Source organism: Neophocaena asiaeorientalis, unplaced genomic scaffold (assembly GCF_003031525.2).
Source record: "Neophocaena asiaeorientalis asiaeorientalis breed wild unplaced genomic scaffold, Neophocaena_asiaeorientalis_V1.1 scaffold151, whole genome shotgun sequence".
NCBI lineage: Eukaryota > Metazoa > Chordata > Mammalia > Artiodactyla > Phocoenidae > Neophocaena > Neophocaena asiaeorientalis.
Genome location: NW_020175490.1, coordinates 253,271 through 280,157, shown reverse-complemented (window position 1 = coordinate 280,157; position 26,887 = coordinate 253,271). Strand labels below are relative to the sequence as shown.

The 26,887-nt window shown below is 35.5% G+C and overlaps 1 protein-coding gene across 1 annotated transcript in view; it reads right to left on the bottom strand.

Moving 5' to 3' along the window:
- Window positions 1–26,887, bottom strand: part of DYNC2H1 (dynein cytoplasmic 2 heavy chain 1) — a 369,596-nt gene that overhangs the window by 318,581 nt on the left and 24,128 nt on the right. Inside the window, exons 13-25 of the mRNA XM_024768920.1 lie at window positions 22,435–22,530; window positions 18,180–18,332; window positions 17,255–17,353; window positions 16,060–16,199; window positions 15,755–15,983; window positions 14,745–14,872; window positions 12,031–12,146; window positions 8,935–9,062; window positions 3,430–3,579; window positions 2,439–2,644; window positions 1,295–1,450; window positions 1,091–1,205; window positions 374–544 (exon numbers count right to left, since the gene is read on the bottom strand). Coding sequence (XP_024624688.1) covers window positions 374–544; window positions 1,091–1,205; window positions 1,295–1,450; window positions 2,439–2,644; window positions 3,430–3,579; window positions 8,935–9,062; window positions 12,031–12,146; window positions 14,745–14,872; window positions 15,755–15,983; window positions 16,060–16,199; window positions 17,255–17,353; window positions 18,180–18,332; window positions 22,435–22,530 — 1,887 coding nt within the window. The remainder of the gene's footprint in view (window positions 1–373; window positions 545–1,090; window positions 1,206–1,294; window positions 1,451–2,438; window positions 2,645–3,429; window positions 3,580–8,934; window positions 9,063–12,030; window positions 12,147–14,744; window positions 14,873–15,754; window positions 15,984–16,059; window positions 16,200–17,254; window positions 17,354–18,179; window positions 18,333–22,434; window positions 22,531–26,887) is intronic.

Below are 26,887 nucleotides of genomic sequence, written 5' to 3'. Positions count from 1 at the left end.
TTGGTTCCTTGTTTAGTTCTCTGTATTTTTGTACCCCTTAGCTTCTATTTATAATATACCCTATAATTTTAAATGTATTTTATAAAATGCTTTGTACTTGTTTGCTTTTTGATTAAAGCTGACTTCCTTCTTAAAGTAAGACATATTTTATTTCAGATTTTTTCTCTCAAAGAAGGGGTTTATATTGTTTCTATAACCCCATCGATAGATTCAGATGTATTACTAATGAAAGAATAATGGAAAAATGGAACACTGTCACTATTTTAAGGGAAGAAAGAAATTTAACTTGCTGCTTTATTTAAATAAAAAATAAAGCAAAAATGTATGTCAACAAAGGTCAGATCTATGAGATATTTATAAAAGTGATTCTTACTTTAAGGTCTGAAGCTTTGGCAACAATTGTAGCAGCTACTCTAAGCAGATCACCAAACAGTAATTTATCTAGACTAGTTCCCCGAGGAAGGCCAAGTAGACGAAAAAGGTCAAGCCAGTGATCTGGAGAAAGATGCTCCCCTCTCACATATTTCAAGATAGGGACTACGATCTGTTAAAAAAGAAGAAAAGAAGACTTATGTATGTATATATACAAGCAAAATGTAAATTATTATTTAATTTTATTATAATTATCTATAAGATTTTTAATTACTGTATTATCTTATTTAACAATCTTAAAATCAAATTCTTAAAAAGAATTGTATAAAACTTTTTATTAAACATTGCTGTGGATACATGCAAATTTCCCTTGGTAGCTTGATATATTTTAAAACATGACCTAAAATATTTCTATTATTATAAATTTAGGAAATGACCTACATCCTAAATATGCTAAATGACCCATATCCTAATTGCTAAGTTATAAATACTCCACTATATAACTTTAACCATAAATTTCTTAGTTATAACTTCTTTCAAACTGAAGCAGAAATATCAGTAACTTCTATGGTTTACTCTATACTTTCTATTTTTTTCATGTAATGGAATCATTAAAAATATATAAACTAAAATTACAGTTCAGTCACTACATAATAAAACGATACATGAAAGCTCCAAACACCATTTTTAAATAGTAAGATAAGTAAAACTATCTTACTTTATATTTGTCAACCTCTGATTGTAATTTCACCGTCATTACTGAATGTTCTTCAACCTTTCTTAATCTGTCATGCCAATTCATCAAAAATTCCTCAAACAGATATGTCTTAGTCCTGTAAAATACCAGAAACATATCTTAAATTTTACATCCCAAAAAATACCACAAAACTATCAGAATCTAAATACTATTTATGAATCAAACCTAAAAGTAATCCAATCTTCATTGGCCATTTCTTGAAATCCTTGCTGAAACTCTTCATAAAGAGCCCAAATTTGTACACAGCTCTCAATGTCCTTAGAGATGCTATATGCCAAGGAGAAGTTGGGCTCTTCTAGGCCAAAATGATGGCAATCATCACTATAGAAACAAGTAGCAAATATCATTAATTTTTTAAAAAGAAAAACTGTTAAATATCAATAAGTTTAACTAATTAATATTTAACTGCATTCTCTGTGTGTGTTTGTGTGCAAGTATCTGACAGCAGAGGTAGACAGTGGGAGGCTATGTCTACTTTACATAAGAATTTTACTTAACTACTTAGGAACGAGCTCTTCCAAATTCATTAATATGCATTTTTTCCAAAGGAGTCAAAGTAAAATTGGTAATATATATAAATATACTTTATGTATATATGTCATATATATAAATATTCAGAATTGCACAAATTTATGGATTAATCTGAGAACAGATTAAAGAATATCCATTAATATTCTTCTAGGTTGAAAGAATTAGCTTCTAGAACATAAGATATTCTTCATCTAATTAATGTAATGTCACTTAATAAACGTGGTACTAAAACCTCCACTCACCTATGAAGCCAATTAATTTATGGATGCATTTACCTAAATGGACCAAACCTAACACAATTATTAAACTTAATATTTGTATTATTATAACATAAAACAACAAATATTTTTCTTTGAAGTCTCATCATTTTGCTAGGTTCATTTTTTTTCCCAGAAGCTCTAAAAGTAATTGTCCATTAATTTTATATATTCCATTTTTAAGTACAATGAGATCACATAAAGCAATATTCCAACTCCCTAATTTAACTTTTAAGTAAATTTAATTTTCTATTATTATTATTTAATTTGCTATTATAACTTCTATTATTTCTATTCCTAGGCCTAACCAGAAATCTGCTTTTCTCTTAAAATCCTAATATAATTCAACAACTCCTAAGAAAGCAGTAGCATGAGCACTTAATACTGGTATTTTTAAAACTGCTGAAGTTTATAAGGAAAGACATTAAGATAATAAATATAAGAACATTACTAGCTTAATATATAAATACAAAACTCTTTTTTCCAAAATGTGTACTATCAGTTTTAAAGAATAAACATACACCAGCTTTTTTCTTATGACTTCAAGATCATCAAACTCAATTTTTTTCTCTTTTATTGACTTGGCACTTTTATCAAGAGTATTTTGCTGGCCAGTTTCAATAACATCATCACCAGGCTTTAGTTGGTCCCAACGAGCTTTAAATTTTTCCAGTTCTTGATAATAGATCTGAAGACGTGATTTCACATTTCCTTTCATCACTTCAATCTATAAGGCAATAGAGTTTACACAATTTAATTCAAAGTAAAATCTTACTTTATATTCACATTTTTATTTCCAACATTTCAATTTAAAGGTCAAAAAATATCAGTATCAGCTTTTCAAAGATTATTCTTTATTACTGATTTCAAGTACAATAAAATAACTCAAAAATAAATTAGACCATAAATTTACAAAAACGAGATATACTGCAAACATCATCATTACAAAATCATTCATGTGATTAACAGCATCCATCATAACTATCAACAAAATCAAAGTGATAAAAAAAATTTGATCAATGACCTCCAGTTGTTCTACCTGATTATACAGCTGTTTAATAAAGGAGGGCATTTCCCAGTCTCCCATGCAGCTAACAGCCATAAGACTAAGTGCTGGTCAATAGGATATGAGTGCAATAGATGTGTACAACTTCCAGATTATACCCTTAAAAGATACCATACACAGTAGGTAAATAAATTTATTCATAAGAAAGACTGAAAATAATGTCACATACATTCCTGGTACGGTAGGAAACAAAGATAAACTATATGACATGAACACCATTTATACAAAGTGTTTTACTGTATGGAAGTACTGAGGGAGGTCAATTTCATCAGCAATATATTGGGTTGGCCAAAAAGTTCCTTCAGGTTTTTCCATAAGATATCACAGAAAACCTGAGCTTATAAATTCTTACAAACCTGAGCTATAATGGAATAAAGATAAGCAAGAAATCTTAAATGAGAAAAAAAACTGTTTCCATTTTAACAAAATGACCAAAAGGTTCTTACCTGATCTTTAATCATAAGTTGGTGACTTTCCATCATCAACTCAAATTTATCCCACTTAGCTTTCAGATTACTAATTGTTTCTAAACCTCCACCTGCCACAGTCCGTAAAAGTCTGTTTTTATCTTCAGCTTCTTGAAATAAGGGCAAAATCTAAAGGTTAAAAAATGACATGTGAAAACCAACATATTTTATCAAATTTATTAAGATTCCATTTATTTAAAATTGTTTCATAATTTGCTTTTTACATCAAGATTTTTGCTTTTACATAATTTGTTTTGTTTTTTTCTGTTTTTTTTTTAAAAAGATGTTGGGGGTAGGAGTTTATTAACTTATTTATTTATTTTTGCTGTATTGGGTCTTCGTTTCTGTGCCAGGGCTTTCTCTAGTTGTGGCAAGTGGGGGCCACTCTTCATCATGGTGCGCAGGCCTCACTATCACAGCCTCTCTTGTTGTGGAGCACAGGCTCCAGACACGCAGGCTCAGTACTTGTGGCTCACGGGCCTAGTTGCTCTGTGGCATGTGGGATCCTCACAGACCAGGGCTCGAACCCGTGTCCCCTGCATTAGCAGGCAGATTCTCAACCACTGCGCGACCAGGGAAGCCCAATTTATTTCGTTTTGTTTTTCTTTTTCTTTTGGTTATTTAGTAACATATTGTTTAGTCTCCATGTGTTTTTTACATTTCTTTCCCTGTAATTCATTTCTAATCTCATAGTGTTGTGGTCAGAAAAGACGCTTGATATGATTTCAATTTTCTTAAATTAATTGAGGCTTGATTTGTGACCCAAGATGTGATCTATCCTGGAGAATGTCCATGCACACGTGAGAAGAAATTGTAATCCGCTGTTTTAGGATGGAATGTCCTATAAATATCGATTAAATCTCTCTGGTCTACTGTGTCATTTAAAGCTTCTGTTTCCTTATTTATTTTCACTTTGGATGATCTGTCCATTGGTGTAAGCGAGGTGTTAAAGTCCCCCACTATTACTGTGTTACTGTCGATTTCCTCTTTTATAGCTGTTAGCAGTTGCCTTATGTATTGAGGTGCTCCTATGTTGGGTGCATATACATTTATAATTGTTATATCTTCTTCTTGGATTGATCCCTTGATCATTAAGTAGTGTCCTTCCTTGTCTCTTGTAACATTCTTTATTTTAAAGTCTGTTTTATCTGATATGAGTATTGCTACTCCAGCTTTCTTTTGATTACCATTTGCATGGAGTATCTTTTTCCATCCCCTCACTTTTAGTCTGTATGTGTCCATAAGTCTGAAGTGGATCTCTTGTAGACAGCATATATATGGGTCTTGTTTTTGTATCCATTCAGCAAGCCTGTGTCTTTTGGTTGGAGCATCTAATCCATTCACGTTTAAGGTAATTATTGACATGTATGTTCCTATGACTATTTTCTTAATTGTTTTGGGTTTGTTCTTATAGGTCCTTTTCTTCTCTTGTGTTTCCCACTTAGAGAATTTCCTTTAGCACTTGTTGTAGAGCTGGTCTGGTGGTGCTGAATTCTCTTAGCTTTTGCTTGTCTGTAAAGCTTTTGATTTCTCCATCGAATCTGAATGAGATCCTTGCCGGGTAGAGGAATCTTGGTTGTAGGTTCTTCCCTTTCATCACTTTAAGTATATCATGCCACTCCCTTCTGGCTTGTAGAGTTTCTGCTGAGAAATCAGCTGTTAACCTTATGGGAGTTCCCTTGTATGTTATTTGTCGTTTTTCCCTTGCTGCTTTCAATAATTTTTCTTTGTCTTTAACTTTTGCCAATTTGATTACTGTGTGCCTTGGCGTGTTTCTCCTTGGGTTTATCCTGTATGGGACTCTCTGTGCTTCCTGGACTTGGGTGGCTATTTCCTTTCCCATGTTAGGGAATTTTTCGACTATAATCTCTTCAAATATTTTCTCGGCTCCTTTATCTCTCTCTTCTCCTTCTGGGACCCGTATAATGCGAATGTTGTTGCATTTAATGTTGTCCCAGAGGTCTCTTAGGCTGTCTTCATTTCTTTTCATTCTTTTTTCTTTATTCTGTTCTGCGGCAACGAATTCCACCATTCTGCCTTCCAGGTCACTTATCCATCCTTCTGCCTCAGTTATTCTGCTATTGATTCCTTCTAGGGTAGTTTTCATTTTGGTTATTGTATTGTTCATCTCTGTTTGTTTGTTCTCTAATTCTTCTAGGTCTTTGTTAAACACTTCTTGCATCTTCTCGATCTTTGCCTCCATTTTTTTTCCAAGGTCCTGGATCATCTTCACTATCATTATTCTGAATTCTTTTTCTGGAAGGTTTCCTATCTCTACTTCATTTAGTTGTTTTTCTGGGGTTTTATCTTGTTCCTTCATCTGGTACATAGCCCTCTGACTTTTCATCTTGTCTATCTTTCTGTGAATGTGTTTTTTGTTCCACAGGCTGCAGGACTGTAGTTCTTCTTGCTTCTGCTCTCTGCTCTCTGGTGTATGAGGCTATCTAAGAGGCTGTGTAAGTTTCCTGATGGGAGGGACTGTACATAATTTGTTATATCCTGGATATAAAGTTTCTAACATTTATTATTATATGCAAACTCAACTAAGACACTTAAATATCAAAAGTTAAAAAGGATAATAAAAGTGGTAATATGAAACTTAATTAAATCATGAATATAGGAAGACAATACTATAGCTGTTCAAAGTGAAGTTCTTATTATAAAAGTTCCATTCATAAGAAAATGCTAAAGAGGCTTCTAAAATTAGTGACTATCTAAAAGCACAGATTAACTAAATTATCCTACTGAACAGAGAAGGGTAAGTCATGAAAAAAAAGGTACTTAAGAAAGGGAAAACTGAAGAATCGGAACCAAGCTCCTGTATTCAGCTTCTACCTGAAATGCCCTGAGCTGTGTATAATGAGCAGTCTGTTAAACAGTCTAGGTGTATGTCAGTAAGTGCTAAACTACTCAAATTGCTTCTAGGCCTTTTAGAGCACCATAAAAGAACAGTGTCCTATAATTTATACCTGTGCTTTTACTACTCAACAAAGCAATAAAATCCACTGAAAGATATTTTAAAATCACTGTGCATATATAATAGGCAAAACAAAAAAAATTAAAACATATCTCAATGACCAGCTTGCAATTTCTGGGCAGGATCAGTTTCACCTGAGAAACAGAAAAACAATGGACCAAGAATCCATGTTGTACTAGGAAAATCAGTGAGAGAAAAAATAGAGCAGGATTCTAATTTCCTGTATGTGAATAGAACTTAGCCTGTGAAGACATTAAAACAGTTTTCAAGTCCACCTGCATGCATTCCTACTTCTTCAAATCCACACGCCAACAGAGAGACATACCAAAACACAATTCTGTAACATCTTGCTGCTTAAAACCCAGCAACGACTCCTCAGTGCCCACAAAATCAAACCTAAGATCCTTAATGTGACTCACATGACCTAGATTCTGCCTAGCTCTTTATACTGTCTCGTGCCACTTCCTGCCTCACATGTTGTTCCCAACATACATCTATTTCTCATAGTTTTTGTGATGACACACTTTCATCCCACTTCATTATCAATCTCCTTAGCTGCCTCCATCTATGCTTGAACTCTAAATTTCAGAAAGCTCAAAGCTGATCCTATAACCTCTACAGTTTGTTATCAACCAGATGATCTAGTTCAATCCTATGGCTTTAAACATCATGAATATTAAGAGGATTTCCAAATTTATATCTCTAGTCTTCAACTTTACTCTAACTTCCTTATTCCTTATTCTACCTGACATCTCAATCCCCACCACTTCCAATCTCCAAACAACTCCCCTCTCTAGTCATCCTCATCTCAGTAAATGGTACCATTAGCTTTCCAGCTGCTCAAGCCAAAAACCTAGGAGACATGTTTATTGCTTTTTCTCTAAGCTCCGTCTACTTCTAATACATCAGAAGACCTTGGTGCTAACTCTAAAGTGCATCATTAATTTCTCCGGTTCTCTCCATCTTCTCTGCTACTCCATGGAACAAGCTTCCAACACCTCTTGTATACCAGTTGCAATATCCTACTAACTGGACTCTCTGCTACTATTGTCTCCCTCCAATCCATTCTTTACAGAGCAGCCAGAGTAATCACTTCAAAATGTAAACCAGACTGTATCCCTTCCCTGCTTAAATCCCTGTAAGGACTTTCTATTACTTTTAGAAAAAAAACCCAAATACTTATGATTGTTTAAAAGTACCTTCATAATCTGGCCCTTGCCAAGCTCTCCAATTTCACCTCAAACCATTTTTTCCTTGAATAATATGGCTTTCTTGATAACTAAGTTTCTTGACAATATTTTCACCTATCTTCCTTAAGCATACCAAACTCCTTCTCTACCTTAAGATCTTTGTATTTGTTGTTCTGTCTGCCCCCTAAATCGCGGAATGGTTGCCTCCTTAAGTTTTTCAGGTCTCAGTGCAGATAGATGTCATCTATCTGATAAGGTATCCACAATCGTCCACTCTAAGAAACATCCCCCAGATTATCATGCACTGCTCTAGCTCCTCTTGCTCCTCTCTTTTCTCTGTCCTGTCTCTGTCTCTGTCTCTGTCTCTCCCTCTCTCTCTCTGACACACACACACACAAACACATACACACACGAATGCAAATTTCATGAGAATAGAGCATGTTCATAGCTGTAACCACAACTCCTAGCACAATGCCTAGAATATATCAGGTGATCTGTAAGTATCTGTCAAATAAATAAATGAATGAACACCTCTGCTAAATCAAGCTAACTGCCACAGCTCATAATGCTATTCCTTCTTTAGTTATTTCCTTCTACTAGACAGTACATTATTTTATTTGCCTTTAAATCCTCTTTATGCCTTTAAGCTTTCCATATAAAAGTTTATAATTCCTTCCACCATGAAGGTATATTATTTCATTTACCTCTAATCTATCTAATAATTTTAAGCCTATCATATAATAGGAGCATAAAAAACTTTGTATTCTATTTTGAATTATTTCTCCTCCTTCTTCTAAACATAACTAAGATCATCTATAATATGTTCTATAAAATTCTGACTTGCTTATTCTAGTCTCTAGCCTTCTAGATACTGTTTTTATGAATCCTTCACTTTTTTTTATCTTTGTCTCTAATTATGAGCTCCTCCATTATATGTGAGAGTGTGTGTGTGTGTGTGTGTGTGTGTGTGTGTGTGTGTGTGTGCTCCTAATTCTGCTCTAACTTCATACTTCAGCATCTTAAAAGTACAAACCTGGAAGTAACAGTATGAATTATTTATGTTTAGTTTTATTCTAATAAGCCACATCATAAAAGAGACCACAAATACTTCTGAAAATAATAATAAGCATTATTGTTACTATTTCATTACAACAACATAACATCAAGAGTCCAGTCATGAACTGATCAATTGGACTAGATTTTATAGACTTCCTTATAATGCAATTATATGATATTTCTAAATAGTCACATAAAATTACCTAATTTAATCATCCCCAGTACAGTAAAAGAATAAATAAATTGCTTTGTGATTCTCACCTCTGGCTTCCGTTCTTGTAGATTACTATATTGTAAATTTGCATTACCTATCTCTTCCACAGATTGCGGCATAATTGTTAAGACTGCCATAGCTTCAGTGACGAATGTATCAATTTCATGTAAATGAGCTGAAATAGGTAACATTGAAATATAAGAAAAATTATTATTATCACGAAAAATATTTAATTACATAATTTCTAAATCAAGGAATGTTAGAAGTAGTCACTATATGAAATACATTAAATCCTAAGTAGTCATTTGCTTTCATAAAGCAAAATTCAAAATGTAGAATAAGCAAAGAAATTTCTTCTCATGAAACTGTAATTGTTTTACATGACACTTAAAATTTTTGAGAAGAAATTTACAATGTACTCACTCAGTAAATTTTACTCAAAATTGGTAACTTTTTCAGTCTTTTAAATAATATGCTAAAACACCACAGCTTAAAGGAAAAAAGAAACACTGATATTTTGGAAAATAGTACAGGCATACCTCATTTTATTGTGCTTCACTTTATTGTGCTTTGCAGATATTGCATTTTTTACATATTGAAGGTTTGTGGCAACTCTGCATGGAGCAAGTTTATCAGTGGCATTTTTCCAACAGCATTTACTTGCTTCATGTCTCTGTGTCACGTCTTGGTAATTCCCCCAATATTTCAAACTTTTCCATTATTAATTACATTTGTTATGGTGATCTGTGATCAGTGATCTTTGATGTTACTGTTGTAATTGTTTTGGGGCACCATGAACCACACCCACGTAAAACAGTGAACTTAACTGACAAATGTTGTATATATTCTGGCTGTTTCACCTCTCTATTCCCTGAGACACAAAAATATTGAAATTGGGCCAATTAATAAGGCTACAATGGCCCCTGAGTATTCAAGTGAAAGAAAGAGTGACACATCTCTCACTTTAAACCAAAAGCTAGAAATGATTAAGCTTAGTGAGGAAGGCATGTCTAATGATGAGACAGCCCAATAACTAGGCCTCTTGCACCAAACAGTTAGCCAAGGAAAAGTTCTTAAGGGAAATTAATATGCTGTACTCCAGTGAACACAAATGATAAGAAAGCGAAACAGGATCACTGTTTATATGGAGAAAGTTTTAGTGATCTGGACAGAAGATCAAACCAGCTACAACAGCCCCTTAAGCCACAGCATAATCCAGATTAAGGCCCCAACTCTCCTCAATTCTGTAAAGACTGAGAGAGGTGAGGAAGCCGCAGAAGAAAAGTTTGAAGCTAACAGAGGTTGGTTCATGAGATTTAAAGAAAGAAGCCATCTCCACAACATAAAAAGTATAAGATGAAGCAGCATGTGCTGATACACAAACTGCAGCAAGTTATCCAGATGATCTAGCTAAGATAGTTAATGAAAGCTGCTCCACTAAACAACAGATTTTCAATGGAGATGAAGAAGCCTTCTATTAGAAGACGATACCATCGAGGACTTTCACAGCTAGAGAGAAGTCAATGCCTGGATTCAAAGATTCAAAAGATAGGCTGACTCTCTTGTTAGAGGCTAATGCAGCTGGTAACTTAAGTTGATGCCAATGCTCATCTGCCATTCAAAAAAATCACAGCACCTTTAAGAATTATGTTGAATCTATTCTGCCTGTGCTCCAGAAATGGAACAACAAAGCTTGATGACAGCACATCTGTTTACAATATGGTTTACTGAATATTTTAAGCTCACTGCTGAGAGCTACTGCTCAGAAAAAAAGATTCAAAATACAACTGCTCATTGACAATGCACCTGCTCACCCAAGTGCTCTGATGGAGATGTACAAGATACATGTTGTTTTCATGCCTGCTAACACAACATCCATTCTGCCGCCCATAGATCAATAAGTAATTTCAACATTCAAGTCTTATTATTTAAGAAATACATTTTCTAAGGCTATAGCTGCAACTAAGAGTGATTTCTCTGATGCATCTAGGCAAAATAAATTGAAAATCTTCTGGAAGGGATTCACCATTCCAGATGCAATTAAGAGCATTCGTGATTCATGGAAAGAGGTCAAAATATAAATGTTAACAGGAGTTTGGAAGAAGTTGCTTCCAACCCTCATGGATGACTTTGAGGGATTCAAGACTTCAGTGGAGGAAGTAACTAAAGATAAGATAAAAACAGCAAGAGAACTAGAATTAGAGGTGGAGCTTAAAGATGTGAATGAATTCCTGCAATCTCATGATAAAACTTTCACAAATGAGGCATTGCTTCTTATGGATAAGCAAAGAAAGTGGTTACTTGTAATTTTGAGAATCTAGTCCTGGTGAAGATGCTGTGAAGATTGTTGAAATGACAACAAACGATTTAGAATACTGAATGAACTTAGTTAATGAAGCAGCAGCAGGGTTTGAGGAGGCTGACTCCAATTTTGAAAGAAGTATTACTGTGGGTAAAATGCTATCAAACAGCATTGCACGCTACAGAGAAAGGAAGAGTCAATCGATGCAGCACACTTCAGAGTTGTCTTATTTTAAGAAACTGCCACGGCCACCCCCACCCTTCAGCAACCACCTCCCTGATCAGTCAGCAGCCATCAACGTCAAGGCAAGACCCTCCACCAGCAAAAAGATTATGACTCACTGAAGGCTCAGGTGATGGTTAGCATTTTTTAGCAATAAAGCATTTTTTAACTAAGGTATGTAAATTGTTTATTCAGACATAATGCTTACTGCAACCTTAACAGACTACAGTATATGTAAACATAACTTATATATGCACTGGGAGACCAAAAGATTCCCACGGCTCTCTTTATCACAATATTCTTTATTGCGGTGGTCTGGAACTAAACCCACAATATCTCCAAGTTATGCCTGTAGTCATTTGAAGAGATAAGGATAAATACATTTTACCAAAATTATCTCCTTTCTCAGTAGCATATGCAACAAACTGATACTAGCTCACACTGCAAATAATAAAAAATGCCTTCAAATTTTAGACCTCTCAGGAGTTGAATATGGAGTTTCCTACTTTATTAAAACTACTTTAAGCATATTTTATTTCATATTACTTTCTAGATTATCTTTTATTTTAATCATCGAGATTCATATTTCATAACTATAAAAATGTAAAAGTGTCTTTACCCTGAATGGACTTCTTCAAAGAAAGAACAAGCACGTCAAATAACTTCTGGATGAGATCATCAATCACAGTCTTCACAGGGTTACAATTAATATTTAAACAATCTACCTTGACAGTACTGAAAAATGCCAAAGGACATATTCTGACATGAAAAAGACTAATTACAAGAAAAGAGTCTCATTATAATATGAGTTTGTGTAATACATTTTACAATATCACCCAAACATATTATTGTGATCTTTAAGCACATTTAAATTTCATTTAGCAAAAATGAACACATACTAATACTAACACATACTAATACTAACACATACTAACACATACTAATATGAAATTTTTCATTAAACAATGATTTTGTTATAATTCTACAGCTTTTAATAATCCAATGTATCAGTTTAAAAAAAAGCAGCACATTATGAATTTACTAAAGTATCAACATGAATATATTTAAATTTTTACATGCTTTACTTGTCACAGTATGTAACATACTTATTTAAAGATTTATAAAATAAATTATTATCCTGTAGTCAAAGTACAAGCAATAATGATAGGGAAAATAAAACAAACATAGAAAGTGAATATAGATTATGAAAACACTAAAGCAATAAAACATACCATTTTCTACCTATCTAATTCACAAGAATGCAATGAATTGTTAATTCATATCTTCAATCATGTGGGCAAATAGAAAACTCTCAGAACTGTTGGTCAGAGTATAAAACAATACAACTTTTGCAAGGGCAATTTACCTATATCAAGTAATTTTAAAATAGGTATATTCTTTTATCTTAGTAACTTCACTTTTAGAACTTATCCTAAGGAGATTTTCAGGGCAGACTCCAAGATTTACATACAGGTATCTTCTTCAAAGTACTAATTATAATAGTGAAAAAACAGAAGTAAACTAAATACCAGAGTGGCTAAATAAATTATTATATACCTATACAATTTAAAGCCGTATTTTTGAGGACCAGATAATGACATGGTGAAATACTAATGATTAGTGTTAAATAAATAGCTGGATACAGTATGGTCCAAATTTTGTAAGCAGATGTACTAATATGTCCAAAACATCAAATATTAACAGCAATTGTCATTATGCCTTTTTATATTTTAAAAAATTTATAAAACAAATGTCTCTTCTCTATTCCTCATCCCTCATCTTCCTTCAAAAGTAAGACCCCTTAATACCTCATAATATTTCCTCCTCCACATTTTGAATACCAACAACTTGATTCAATTAATTATTACTGGGTTTCTGGATGAAGACAGACGAACCTCTCTTCCTCCAGGATTTCTTGATTCCACCATACAACTCATTATTTCCAGATTAACATTCCTAATGTATAGCTTTGGTACTAACACGCTTCTGTTTAGAAACCTTCAACAACTAATCATTCTAACATGAATAACATCCAAATTCCCTGTTTTAGAATGTAAGACTCTCCCAAATCTGTACTTTATCTACCCCTTTCCAGAAATATCTCCTCTAGTCCCTAATAAAACATTAACCCTAATCAAATTCTCAATTAACCAACTTCTGTTTTCAGTATATAAATCCCTCTCCTGAGAGACTCTGCTTTAACCTCCAATTCTCATTTCTACCCATCAAAATCCTAGTTCAACTATTTCTATCTTAATGAAGCTTTCCCTGATTTTGCCACAAATGGATGGGATGTCATCATCCTGTAAATCTCCATAGCCTTTAGTCCAGTCTCTAATATGGAATATAGATTATTCTATCTAGTATTAATAACAATTAATAACAACTAGCATTTATTGAGAACTTAACCTCTACCATTAATTTACATGCAAATTACTCATTTAATCGGCAAAACACTGAGATAAATAATATAGTTGTAATTGCTTTAAAGCTGAGGAAATGGAGGTTCACAGGGTTGAAATGATTGTCAAACTCACGCAGCTAGTAAGAGCCATCTACCTCCAGAGCCCACTCTCTCAACGCCTGCATGTACTTGACTTAATCATCAAACATACTTGTCTTATTGCACTACGAGAGAGCAAGCAAATTCATCTCAGGAACTCTGTCTTCATCTTTCTACTCCCACAGGACAAGGTTTTGCATATTGTAAATGAGCACCAAATAGTTATTGAAAGAAAGAACAAATGGATTAATAAAAGTGATATTATACTTTATAGGTAATATATACACAATTAAACAAGGCCCTTCCTTCCTTCCCAGGGCTTATTGCATAGAATGGTTTCAGTGATCGGAATTTCAGAGAGTGAGGGGGATATTCTGGGTTATGAAATGCCCCTCAGAAGGTCTCTTCCACATTTAGGGCAATACCCAGATGCAGCACTATCTTGTGTGCCTCCCAGGGCATTTTGAAAGGGGGCAGAGCCTTACAAAATTGGAGTCAAATGTCCTCCAGTATGCTCTCAGTAGTAGATTCTTACCATTCTTAGACTGTGCCCGTGCACATCAATATTAGATCCTCACACCAGATCTGGAGAGAAGCCTCTTCCCCCAATCTGTCCTATCCAACTAGGTCTCAGCCAGCTGAACCTCTAGAAGAGGTTTTCTTAGTCTCAGCAATTCTCTACTCAGATGATTCTCAAGTGTCATAGCTGAGCTCTAGAGGAGGTAAGACCGATGACTGGACTTCAGTACCACTAAGTGAAGAGTACCCATACTATCCCATGGCAAGAACTGCTATGATACATAAGTACTACTTTAACTTCTGTATCATACCTTGGAAGTCGTTCTACTTCTTTCCCTTTTATTTTCAGTGCTTTAAAATTTTTCTCCCAATCATGTACTGTAGAAAGATGCTTTTCCACTAGAGCTTCCATATCAACTTGCCCAATTATAATCCATTCCTGTATAAATGGAAAACATATTATTAAAAAAATAGAATAAGTTACCATTTAAAAGATTAGAGTCCAACTATTAAAAACAATAAAAAGGGGCAAATGTGAGGTTTCAAATAAATTTCAGTTTAAGTATATAAATGTAATCATTATCACATAGCCTAAAGAATGAACAGGAAAAAGAAACAATACATAAAAATATACTGATCATAAAACTTTTTTGAAGAGACTGCAAAAAACTTTTCTTTAGATTCTCAAGTTTGATGTGTCAAAGACAGAATCACTTTTGCAAAGCCAAGAGCTACTACAGGCAACAAATCCGAAAGTATCCAGATTCAATTAATTCCAGAAAAATAAAATGCAGAGGAAGCACTGCAGTGGCAGTTAAGAAACTTGATGGATTCTCAGTCATATGCCTCAGGATCAATCAAACGAGCAATAAATGCAACAGGGGTTTATCTCTGGAGAGTCAGTGTGATGCACCTTAACAAAAGTAAGAAATTAAATCAACTCAATTTCATTAACGTTGAGGGCTTCCCTCCATGGATTGCTCTCAATCCAAAGAATAAAGAAAAGGATATATTTTCCTGAAAGGAATTAAAAATGACACAACAGAGTCACGTCAAATTCCAAGTTGATACAACATTCAAAAAAAGAAAAGAAAGAGAAACTAGCTTCTCAATCTTCAAAAATAGAGGAAAAAAATTTAGGGTAACATTTTTCTCATCTATAGCATAAACCTAGATTGTATATAAATTCTAAACTTTGGCTCTCTGGCTTGCATATTTTTACTTTATGCCACACAAGATAATTTGTTGATTTGTACATTTAATACTAATTCAATCAATCAGATGAATATTACAATAGGACAGAAAATTACATGTTCCATACCTTATGTTGATGTAAAACAGCTGACAATCTCCTAAATAGATCTTCTGCTTTGCTGAAAATAGTCAGAAATCCACTTGCATTTCTATCAATCATAATAGAAAAAATAGATTCATCTCCTGCCTCACCCACTCCCTTAAACTGATTAGGAATGCCGATGAATCTCTTCATTTCTCTATAATATTTAGCCCGAATTTCTTCAAAAGGAGGCTTGAATTGTAATCGTCCTTGTCTGAAAGCAAATAAATAACTTTAACATATAAATTATTGGAAAAGTATAGATTGAAAATTAGTTTAAAAAATCTTACTTGTATGTTAAGTCTATATTTATTTCTGGCAGATTCTCATTAAGTGCTTCTAAGCCCATCTGATACTGATGTTCCAGAGCTTTGTACAGTTGATGATTCCAGTGCTGTTTCCACGCATGCATGTCACTTGCTTGGAATCCCTAATATGTTATATTCACATTTTTTATTTAATAATTAGGTGGTAGAATGGGTTTTCATTTAATGCTTTCATAACACATTTGGTAAAATTATAAGCAAAAAAACCCTCACCTTAAATATCTTAAAACATGTAATTCCTTAATTGCTACTTGTATATATAAAGTCAAATATGAAAATCTCTAATCTTCGTGCTTATAAATAGTACACAAAAAGATCAGAAAAATTTTTAAAATAAAGTTAATAGTAAATGCATTTTACATATGGACTTTATTTTATGATCCTATTAAAACAACAACAATAACAGGAACAATAGTTTATTTTGTAAATTTCTTAGTCCTTTTTCAAAAATTCCCATCAAGTATAACTCTTCTATTCCCTTCACTCCCTAAATAATCCATTGCACATTTAAAAACATGATACATTTAAAACAAAAGAATGCACAGTCTAGTTTACATACTTTTTTGCTTCCATATAACCATAAACATATCAATTCTAATACTTTCATTTTAATTTTTTTCTTGAAGTTCTAAGAGCTGAAAAATATATGTAAATGTTTAAGATATTTACCTCATATTTCACTAAGATCCCTTTATCACCTACTAGGTAGACTCTGTGCAAACTACTTTTGTACAGATCAACTCATATCAAAATGCATGTGGAACTGACATTTTACCCAAAAAAAAGAAAAAATTCTGAAACAGAGTTATTTCAGTCATTAGCCTTCTGCCTAAACTTAACTTTGTCACAACAGACGTAACCATCACCTAAAAGAAAACTAACAAATGATAGATATTTTAGCACCATGTCAGAGAAACTATTTACAAAGTCTAAATTGAGGGATCTGGAATTCCGTTAAGACAAACAGAAACATATTTTTAAACGTAAATGCATTGCTAATTTATGGTCTTTATATATAATTCAGTCAAATTCTAAATTTATGAGGAATTCATGAGTAAAAATTTACAGATAACCTTTATGAACTTTTCATCAATTCATATATTCACATTCTGAAAAGGTCATATTACAAAGTGTAGACACAAAGTAAAACACACTTTACCTGTGCTTCTACACTTGCTAAGCCAGTTCTTAATTCTTGTAATCCATCTTTCCACCGCTGTTGCTGCCGAAGCAAATCAATGTTCATAAGAACTACCACCTATTAAAAATTAGAACATAATAATTTCAGTAGAAAATCTTGACAGGTACCACCTTACCCAAGTGATAAAGGTTAACTCAACCTATAATAAGACATATCAATACCTAATCAATGTACTGAGAAAGGCAAAATATCACTTCTGTGGCATTCCTACCAAAATTGTATAATCTCAATCTAAAATGAGAAAGCATCATATAAAACCAAATCAAGAGACATTGCAGGGGCTTCCCTGGTGGCGCAGTGGTTGAGAGTCCACCTGCCGATGCAGGGGACGCGGGTTCGTGCCCCGGTCCAGGAAGATCCCACATGCCGCGGAGCGGCTGGGCCAGTGAGCCATGGCCGCTGAGCCTGCACTTCCAGAGCCTGTGCTCCGCAACGGGAGAGGCCACAACAGTGAGAGGCCCGCATACCGCAAAGAAAAAAAAAAAAAAGAAAAGAAACATTACAAAATAACTGACCAGTACTCATCAAAAGTATCAAGGTCATGAAAAACAAGGTAAGACTGAGGAGTAGGAGACGACAGAGCCTCAACATTTAAATGCAAGGTGGGATCCTGGACTGGACACTCAAAAGGAAAAAGGACATCAGTGGAAAAAGTTATAAAATTCAAAACAGTTTATTTCCTAGTTTTGATAAATGTACTATGGTTACATAAGTTGATGACAATAGGGAAAGCTGGGTGAAGGGCAAGTGTGAACTCTTTAAACTATTTTTGCAACTTTAAGTCTCAAATTATTTCCAAATAGGAAGTTATTTAAAATTATAACCTAATTACTTTTTAAATAATACTATTCATAGCTTATTAAATTTTATAAATAAAATATACCTTTTCACAAAATGTAATGTGCCATTTTCTCAGTCTTCTATTTTCAGTGGCAAGTCGTTCAGCAGCATTTTGGAGTTTTTGGATGTAGCCTTCTAATTCTTTAGGATTATTCCAAGTAATCTGTGACTTTCCCCCACTTCCTGCTTTTGAATTCTAAGGTACAACAAATGACATTTAGTATTTAACACATTTCTTTTTTTGAAAAGATTCAATATTCTACATCATTAGTCCAAATATCCCTAACATTGACGTGCAATAAAAGAGCACACAATAGTTTTTTCCATTTTATAAATGATAAGGCATTCTGCCCAGAACTGAGTAGCCCCATTCCTTCCAAGTTCTCCCTCTTACAACTAAAATACCCTGGACATAACACAACAAACAAGCATAGGAATACTAAAAGAGAAATAAGAAGGTGGACAGCCTAGAAACCTTGGGAATTGAGGAACAACACACCTGTGTTTCCTTAATGTCTCTCTTATATCCCAGACAGTATGCTGGAGAAGCCTCCAACCTGGAACCACCCCCAGAGACAGACAAAAAACCTCCAGAAGAAGCCTGTTCCCTCTGTCCACAGGACCAGAAAAACAGTGGCCTAATGACAGAAAACCTTTTTAGCAATATGCACCCTACTCCAACTTAACACCAATAGAAACCCACCCCCTTCTTCAGTTTCATTGGGACCAGGAAGTGAGCTGATCTTCCATCCCCTGCTTATGTCAGTGGGGCTTAACAGAGAGCTGAGCCTCTACCCCCATTACGCTGCAACAGAGCAGTGTGAATCAGCCCTCCACATCCTCCCAATCATGTCAACAGAGCTTAGAAGGGAGCTAGGCTTACACTCTACTTGGAGGCAACAAGACACTGCCAATTGGAGTCCCACTTTCATGGGAAGGTGTCAGTAGAGGAAAAGGGGTCACTAAACTTCAACTCCACTCAGCTGAAAAGGAAGCAGTGCAAGTCAGTGTTCCATTTTTGTCAGGATGGTATCTGCAAAGCCCAGCAGAAATTTTAACATATACACTCACCCTGTCCTCAAGCTGTACCTCACTGTTTCAGAAAGAAACAACGCATCACTTAGAAAGGAATGCAAATTTGAATGGCAGTGGATTTCTCAGCTGAAACCATGAGGGCCAGGAGGAAGTGGAACAACATTTTAAAGTGCTAAAAGAAAACAACTGTTGGGCTTCCCTGGAGGCACAGTGGTTAAGAATCCACCTGCCAATGCAGGGGACCCGTGTTCGAGCCCTGGTCCGGGAAGATCCCACGTGCCATGGAGCAACTAAGTCCATGCACCACAACTACTGACCCTGCACTCTAGAGCCCATGAGCCACAACTACTGAAGCCCATGAGCCTAGAGCCCATGCTCCACAACAAGAGAAGCCACCGCAATGAGAAGCTCACGCACGGCAACAAAGAGCAGCCCCCACTCGCCGCAACTAGAAGAAAGCCCATGTGCAGCAAGGAAAACCCAATGCAGCCAAAAATAAATAAATAAAATAAAATAAATGAAACATTAAAAAAATAAAGTAACTTAGAAACAATTTCTCTAAAAAAAAAGAATATAGACAACAACTGTCAACCATGAATTTTATATCTGGTGAAAATATCCTTCAGGAATGAGGGAAAATAAAAACATTTTAAACAAAAACTAAGAGAATCTGTCACTAGCAAACCTACTCTTAAAAGTATGGCTAAAGGAAGTTTTCTCAATAAGAAGGAAATGATTTTTTTTAAAAAGCATGGAACTTTAGAAAGGAAAAAAGAACATTGGGATGTGGAAAACGTAAATAAAAAAGAAACTATCCTTCTCATGAGTTTCTTAAATCATATTTGATGATTGAAGCAAACCCCATCTGATGCAGTGTTTCATGTATGTAAAGGTTACTAAATATTTAAGACAAATATATAAAAATGAAGAGGATAAAGAGACCTAACTACAAGTGAGGTTTCTATACTTCACTTGAACTGGTATATATTAAGGCATAGCAAGTCTCTGGCATATTGTGACCCTCTATAAACAGCTGATGAAACTAAACAATTATAATAAATTCAATAAAATACTCTGTGAATCAGTTCAAAAAATATTTACTGAATAATTACTACACACTACTTACTGTTGTATTACTAGTGTATAAAAATAAATAAAGAGTTCCTGCTCTCCAATATAGAGAGTGGCCAGGGGAGTATTAAGAACTTTAGTGTTCCTTCTCCTCCTATCTTAGTTTTTGTCCCCTACTATGTCTCATTTAACATATGCTAAATATAATTATTTACTGCTCTCAACCCAATTTCTCAAAATAAGCTTCCTTTTTAGAAATATCAACAGATGTAATTTTGAATACATTTATTAGAGAAGAAAGGGCTCTGAACACTCTGATTTAAAACATTATCTATTAGGTGAAAAAGTTTAAAAATAATAAAGTATTAACCCATTTTCAAAAAGTACACTTGTAAATATGCACAGAAAAAAAAGTTTAAAATGACATATACACTATTAAGAATGGCCAACTCTTAGTAGTACAATCATAAAACATTTGTTCTTTCTGTTTACCTATATTTTTGAAACTTTCCATCATAACTCATATTGAGCTTTGGCAATAAGAAAAAAAATTTAATAACATCTATAATATGAATTATATAACTTCTAGTAAATTTTAAGCCTGAGAACTAGTGTGCATTAAAAAGTTAACTTAGCAGGTCTGACTGCTATCCCTTAAACGGTCTGCTTAAAAGATTGGCCCTTAGTTGGCATCTGAGAACTTGGATTTTGGAAGAATTCCCACCACTCTAATTTTTAAGAGTGGCTCACTGTACCTAAACAATATGGTTTATGCTGAACACTTGATTGCCTTCTGGGAATCTGGAATTTTGGTACATATTAAGGCAGAAGATACCTACATGACCAGTTCCCAATAAAAGCCTGGGCAATGATCTTTCCTAGTAAAGCAATATTTCACATGTGCTACTTCTTGCTGGAGAAATTAAGCATGCCCTGGGTGATTACATTGGGAAAGGACTCTTGAAAGCTTGCACCTGGTTTCCCCAGGACTTCACCCCATGTACCTTTTCCTTTGCTGACTTTGCTTGCCTCCTCTCACTGTAATAAATCATAAGTAAATCATCTGTGAGTACAACTATACCCTGAGGCCTATGAGTCCTCCTAGTAAATCACAGAACCTGGGGGTGGTCTTGAGAACCATGACACAACTAGCTATCCACTTTAAATAAAAGAAGAATTAATGGGTATATCCCTCTTCTATTTATCTTTTAAAATATTTCATGTCTCTGAAGACTAAAAATGTTTACTTCAAAAAGTGAGCAGTCACATACTAACAGTTTAAAAACTAGTGTGGGTTTTCCTAATTTCTTATGTGTGGATATTTAAATAAGCATAGATAAAGAGCAAATAAAACTTAAATTATAAAATCAGGAGATGATGGAAAAGCACTAAAGAGTCTTGTATATAAGGACCTCGCACTTCAGTGAATAAGTAAATATAATAGCATACAAGTTTGTATACAGTAAGTCCCCTACATACGAACAAGTTCCATTCCGAGAGCACATTCATAAGTCCAATTTGTTTGCAAATCCAAAAAAGTTAGCCTAGGTACGCAACTAACACAATCGGCTATATTGTACTGTACTGTAATAGGCTTATAATACCTTTCACATAAATAATACATAAAAAGCAGACACAAAAATTTAAAAAAACGTTTTTAATCTTAGCAGTACAGTACCTTGAAAAGTACACTAGTACAGTACAACAGCTGGCATAAAGGGGCTGGCATCGAGTGATCAGGCAAGAAGAGTTACTGACTGGAGGAGGCAGAAGGGGTGAGAGATGGTAGAGCTGAAGGATCGTCAGCAACAGGAGCCGGAAGGCAAGCTGTAGTTTCACTCATGCCTGATGTTGATGGAACGCACGTTCACATCTCTCGAAGTTCGCAACTTGAAGGTTCATATGTAGGGGACTTACTGTACTACATATATATATATATGTATATATATATATATATATATATATAAATTCAATTGATAAAAATCAGCACCAAAATATGTGAAACATTATAACTGTTTAAATCTACAGCTGTAAAAAATGTTACTTGTTAAGACTGAAGGAAGTCACTGGTGGAGCAAAATAAAGCCTTAGATCAATGGCTGTGTTAAGCTGAAGGGTATATGAAAAAACTAAGAAATAAGAAACACTTCACATGTAAAATCTAATTATAATAGCATAAAAAGTCCATTTACCTTAATTATCTGTTCAAACGCTAAGGCAGATTGTAACATCATTGGTCTCTGACTTTGAATCATTTGCTGATCGATAGAATTGTAAAAATGTGCCACCTACAAAGTAAAATTCCAATTAGGAATAATTAATAATAAATAGCAACTTAATTTAAAATGTTTCATTTTTAATTATTTGAATGGAAATATTAACTCTTCTCAATTATAAAATTTAGCAAAAAATTAGTTTTTCATCTCCAATACAGCACTTACACATGTATTAACATACAAAAGCAGCAAGTGTAAGTATGTGCTGAGTTCCTATAATCTGCCAAGTCATGTTCTGGTGGGTGATTAAACAAAAACTATAAAACCTAGTCCCTGGAATCAAGAAGTTCACAGCCTCATAGGAAACACAGAGGAAACCAGTAAAGCATGTTAAAGTGCTAAAAAAGTGAACTTATTCTTGCAACTCTAAGAACCTGTTCCTTCGTCAGTATATAACACAATGATTTACCCATTTCTCAGACCAAAAAAAACTTTTGAGTTGTCCTTAATGCTTCTCTCACATCCCACACGAGTAGAAGTCTATTGCCTGTGCCTTCAAAACATATATTGAATTCAACCACTTCACTCACCTCCATCAATCCCACCGCAATTCAAGCACCCTCAACTCCTGGCAAGACCAGTGCAACAGTATCAGAACTGGTCTGTTTCCAACTGTGGCCCTATGGTCTATTCAAAGCATTCAGAGTAGCCAGAATAGTCCTTTCTTAAACATAAATAGTATCATACCTTTAGCCTATTCAAAACTTTCAAATGACTCCCCAAAATATTTGAGAATAAAATGTAAAATCCTAAAATTCTTACCTGAAACCTTCCAATGGTTTCCCAACACACTTAAGAATGAAATCCAAATCTAAAATCCTTACCTTGGCACATTACACATAAACTGGCCTTTAGCCCCGCACAAACCCCTCCCTAATTGCACTGCAGCAAAATTGGCCTCCTTGCTGTTTACCTAACTCTAGAGTCTTCCCTAAGAAACTCTGAAAGTCATTCATTCCCTCTGCCTGCAACAGTCTTCCTCCAGATATCTGCATGGTTCTTTCGCTCATTTTATGCCATGTCTCTTCTCAAATATTACATTTTCATTAAGGCCTCCCCTGGCCATTCTGTATAAAATAGCAGTATTTGTCACAGTCCTATTACTGTTTTCTTTTTCTTCAAATATGTGCTTATCACTACCTAACACTGTATTATTCATGCATTTGCTATCTATGTCCCATAATAGTGTCACTCAGTAAATGTCATTCATTGAATTAATCAATGAATCAAAAAATAGAGATACCTACAAGGTACCATGGTGGACAAAACAGGACACTGCCAACTCTGTCAGGGAAAAAGGACAGGTTCAGGGAAGAAGATCAAGTGGACACCGTGGAGTGAGTTTAATTAAGGACTTTAAGAAGACTGTCTTAATTTTTATATCCCTAGCATGTCAAAAATTCCTGGCACAGAGCAGGTGCTTAAAAATGTTTCTTAACTAATTTTATAGCAAGTCACTTCTTTCCACTAGTATGCATAAAAATATACTTTATTTCGTGGGGAATAACCACTCTATTTGTTCTGTACCACAACAGCAGTCCCAGAAAAAGCCCAATCAGGAAAACTAGAAACAAAATAATATATAAAATTATAGCAATGTGGCCATACTGTTTTCTATCCAACATCCTACTTCATAGCCCCCACTCTAACTAAATGTGTGCTCATAAGTAAAGGTATACACAATACATTCTCCCAGTTGCTCTTCCAGGGGTAAATACAAATACTATATGATCATTCAAGCATCTTTTGAGCTTTTATTTTGTTAGACTAAATGCTTAGGATAAAGAAGTCAGCAAGCCTCTCTGCTTTGGAATATATAGTCCCTCTATCTGAAATGATCACTCACACTACCTTGTGATCTTGAGAAAACATACGTATGTTCTTTCAAACTCACATTAAACATCATTCCTCTGTAAAGATTTATCTGATACTATCTCTACCCTACCCAGGAAAATAATTGAAAATGCCCACCTCTATGCTTTCACAGGACTTTCTGAACATCTATCTATAATATAGTATTCATTAAACACTGTATCTACTTGTTGACTATCTGTCACCACTATATGAATTGTAATGGAATAAATATGGGCTTTGGAGTCAGGGAGACTTGGTATTAAATCCTAACTTCATAACTTACTAGCTGTGTAGTACTGGGAAAACTATGCTACAAATCTGATCCCCAATTAGATCAATGAAAAATGGGGGTGAGGGTAATTGAAATAACATGAATACAGTATCTACCAGAAGCCCTGATATTTAATGAGAGCTCAATGTTTAGTTTGCTTTCTCCCACTAGACCAGTGGTTCTCAACCATGGCTGATTTGTACCCAAGGGGACATTTGGCACTGTCTGGAGATATTTTTGTCAGGACTAGGTACGTGCTACTGGCCAGGGATGCTGCTAAACATCCTACAATGCACAGGACATCCCCCACAAAAAAGAAGTGGTCCAAAAGTACCAAGGCTGAGAAACCCTGTACCAGAGTGTGTCAGTAATATATTCATTTTTATATCCTCACTACACTGTGCCTGGCAGTACAAGTGCTCAAAGAATCTTTATTGGATGAAAGAATGAGAAACCAAATACTCACAAGATACTGTTCCTGCCCTCTGAGATCTATTAATCAAATGAGAGAAAAAATATAAAACTCCAACACTACATAAAAGTGTTCTAAGAGTGATTTTCACACTGCACACAAAATAAGGAACAATCAATTAAAAGAAGACGCCACAATTAAAGTGAGTTGCGAATTAAAGGATAACTTGGAGTTCTTCAATCAGAGGGAAGAGGTATCAGTGCATAATGACAAGTTCAGAGAGGAGCCAAGTTTCATATTACTAAAGCACAGGGTGGAGCATGAAAGGGAAGGTATAGGGAGTGAAGACCACAATCAGTAAGGTCAGCTAGGGTATGATTAAGAAGGGTCTTGTATACATGCTAAGGAGAGAGACAATGAGGTAATAATAGTTGGTTCTGACTCACTCCAATACTGTTCAAGCCACCAGACTGCCTTGTGCCTGCCCTGGACTCTCCAGAAAGATCCAGCATATACACCAGAAATACATCTACACGTGGAACAACTCCTACAGAACACCTACTGAACGCTGGCAGAAGACCTCAGACCTCCCAAAAGGCAAGAAAGTCCCCACGTACCTGAGTAGGGCAAAAGAAAAAAGAAAAAACAGAGACAAAAGGATAGGGACGGGACCTGCACCAGTGGGATGGAGCTGTGAAGGAGGAAAGGTTTCCACACACTAGGAAGCCCCTTCGCGGGCGGAGACTGCGGGAGGCGGAGGGGGGAGCTTCGAGTCCGCGGAGGAGAGCACAGCAACAGGGGTGCGGAAGACAAAGCGGGGAGATTCCCGCACAAAGGATCGCTGCCGACCGGCACTCACCAGCCCGAGATGCTTGTGTGCTCACCCGCCGGGGCGGGCGGGGCTGGGAGCTGAGGCTTGGGCTTCGTCGGACGCAGGGAGAGGACTGGCGTTGGTGGTGTGAACACAGCCTTGCTTGTGTGCTCACCCGCCGGGGTGGGCGGGGCTGGGAGCTGAGGCTTGGGCTTCGTCGGAGGCAGGGAGAGGACTCGCGTTGGTGGTGTGAACACAGCCTGCGTTCCCGGGATCCAGGAACAACTTCCCTGGGAGAACACACAGCGCGCCTCAGGCTGGTGCAACATTAAGCCAGCCTCTGCCGCCACAGGCTGGCCCCGGACTCCGTACCCCTCCCTCCCACAGGCCTGAGTGAGCCAGAGTCCCAGAAGCAGCTGCTCCTTTAACCCTGTCCTGTCTGAGCTAACAACAGATGCCCTCCGGCGACCTACACACAGAGGCAGGGCCAAATCCAAAGCTGAGCTCCGGGAGCTGTGAGAATAAAGAAGAGAAAGGGAAATCTCTCCCAGCAGCCTCAGAAGCAGCGGATTAAAGCTCCACAATCAACTTGATGTACCCTGCATCTGTGTAATACATGAATAGAAACGAATCATCCCAAATTGAGGAGGTGGACTTTGAGAGCAAGATTTATCATTTTTTCCCCTTTACCTCTTTTTCTGAGTGTGTATGTGTACGCTTCTCTGTGAGATTTTGCCTGTATAGCTTTGCTCCCACCATTTGTCCTAGGGTTCTGTTGTTTTAAAATTTTTTTTTCTTAATAATTATTTTTTATTTTAATAACTTTATTTTATCTTACTTTATTTTATTTTATCTTCTTTATTTATTTTGTTCCTTCCTTCCCTCCCGCCTTCCTTCCTCCCTCCCTCCCTCCCTTTCTTTCTTTCTTTCCTTCTTTCTTTCTTTCCTTTCTTTTGTTCTTTCTTTCTTTCTACTTTTTCTCCCTTTTATTCTGAGCCGTGTGGATGAAAGGCTCTTGGTG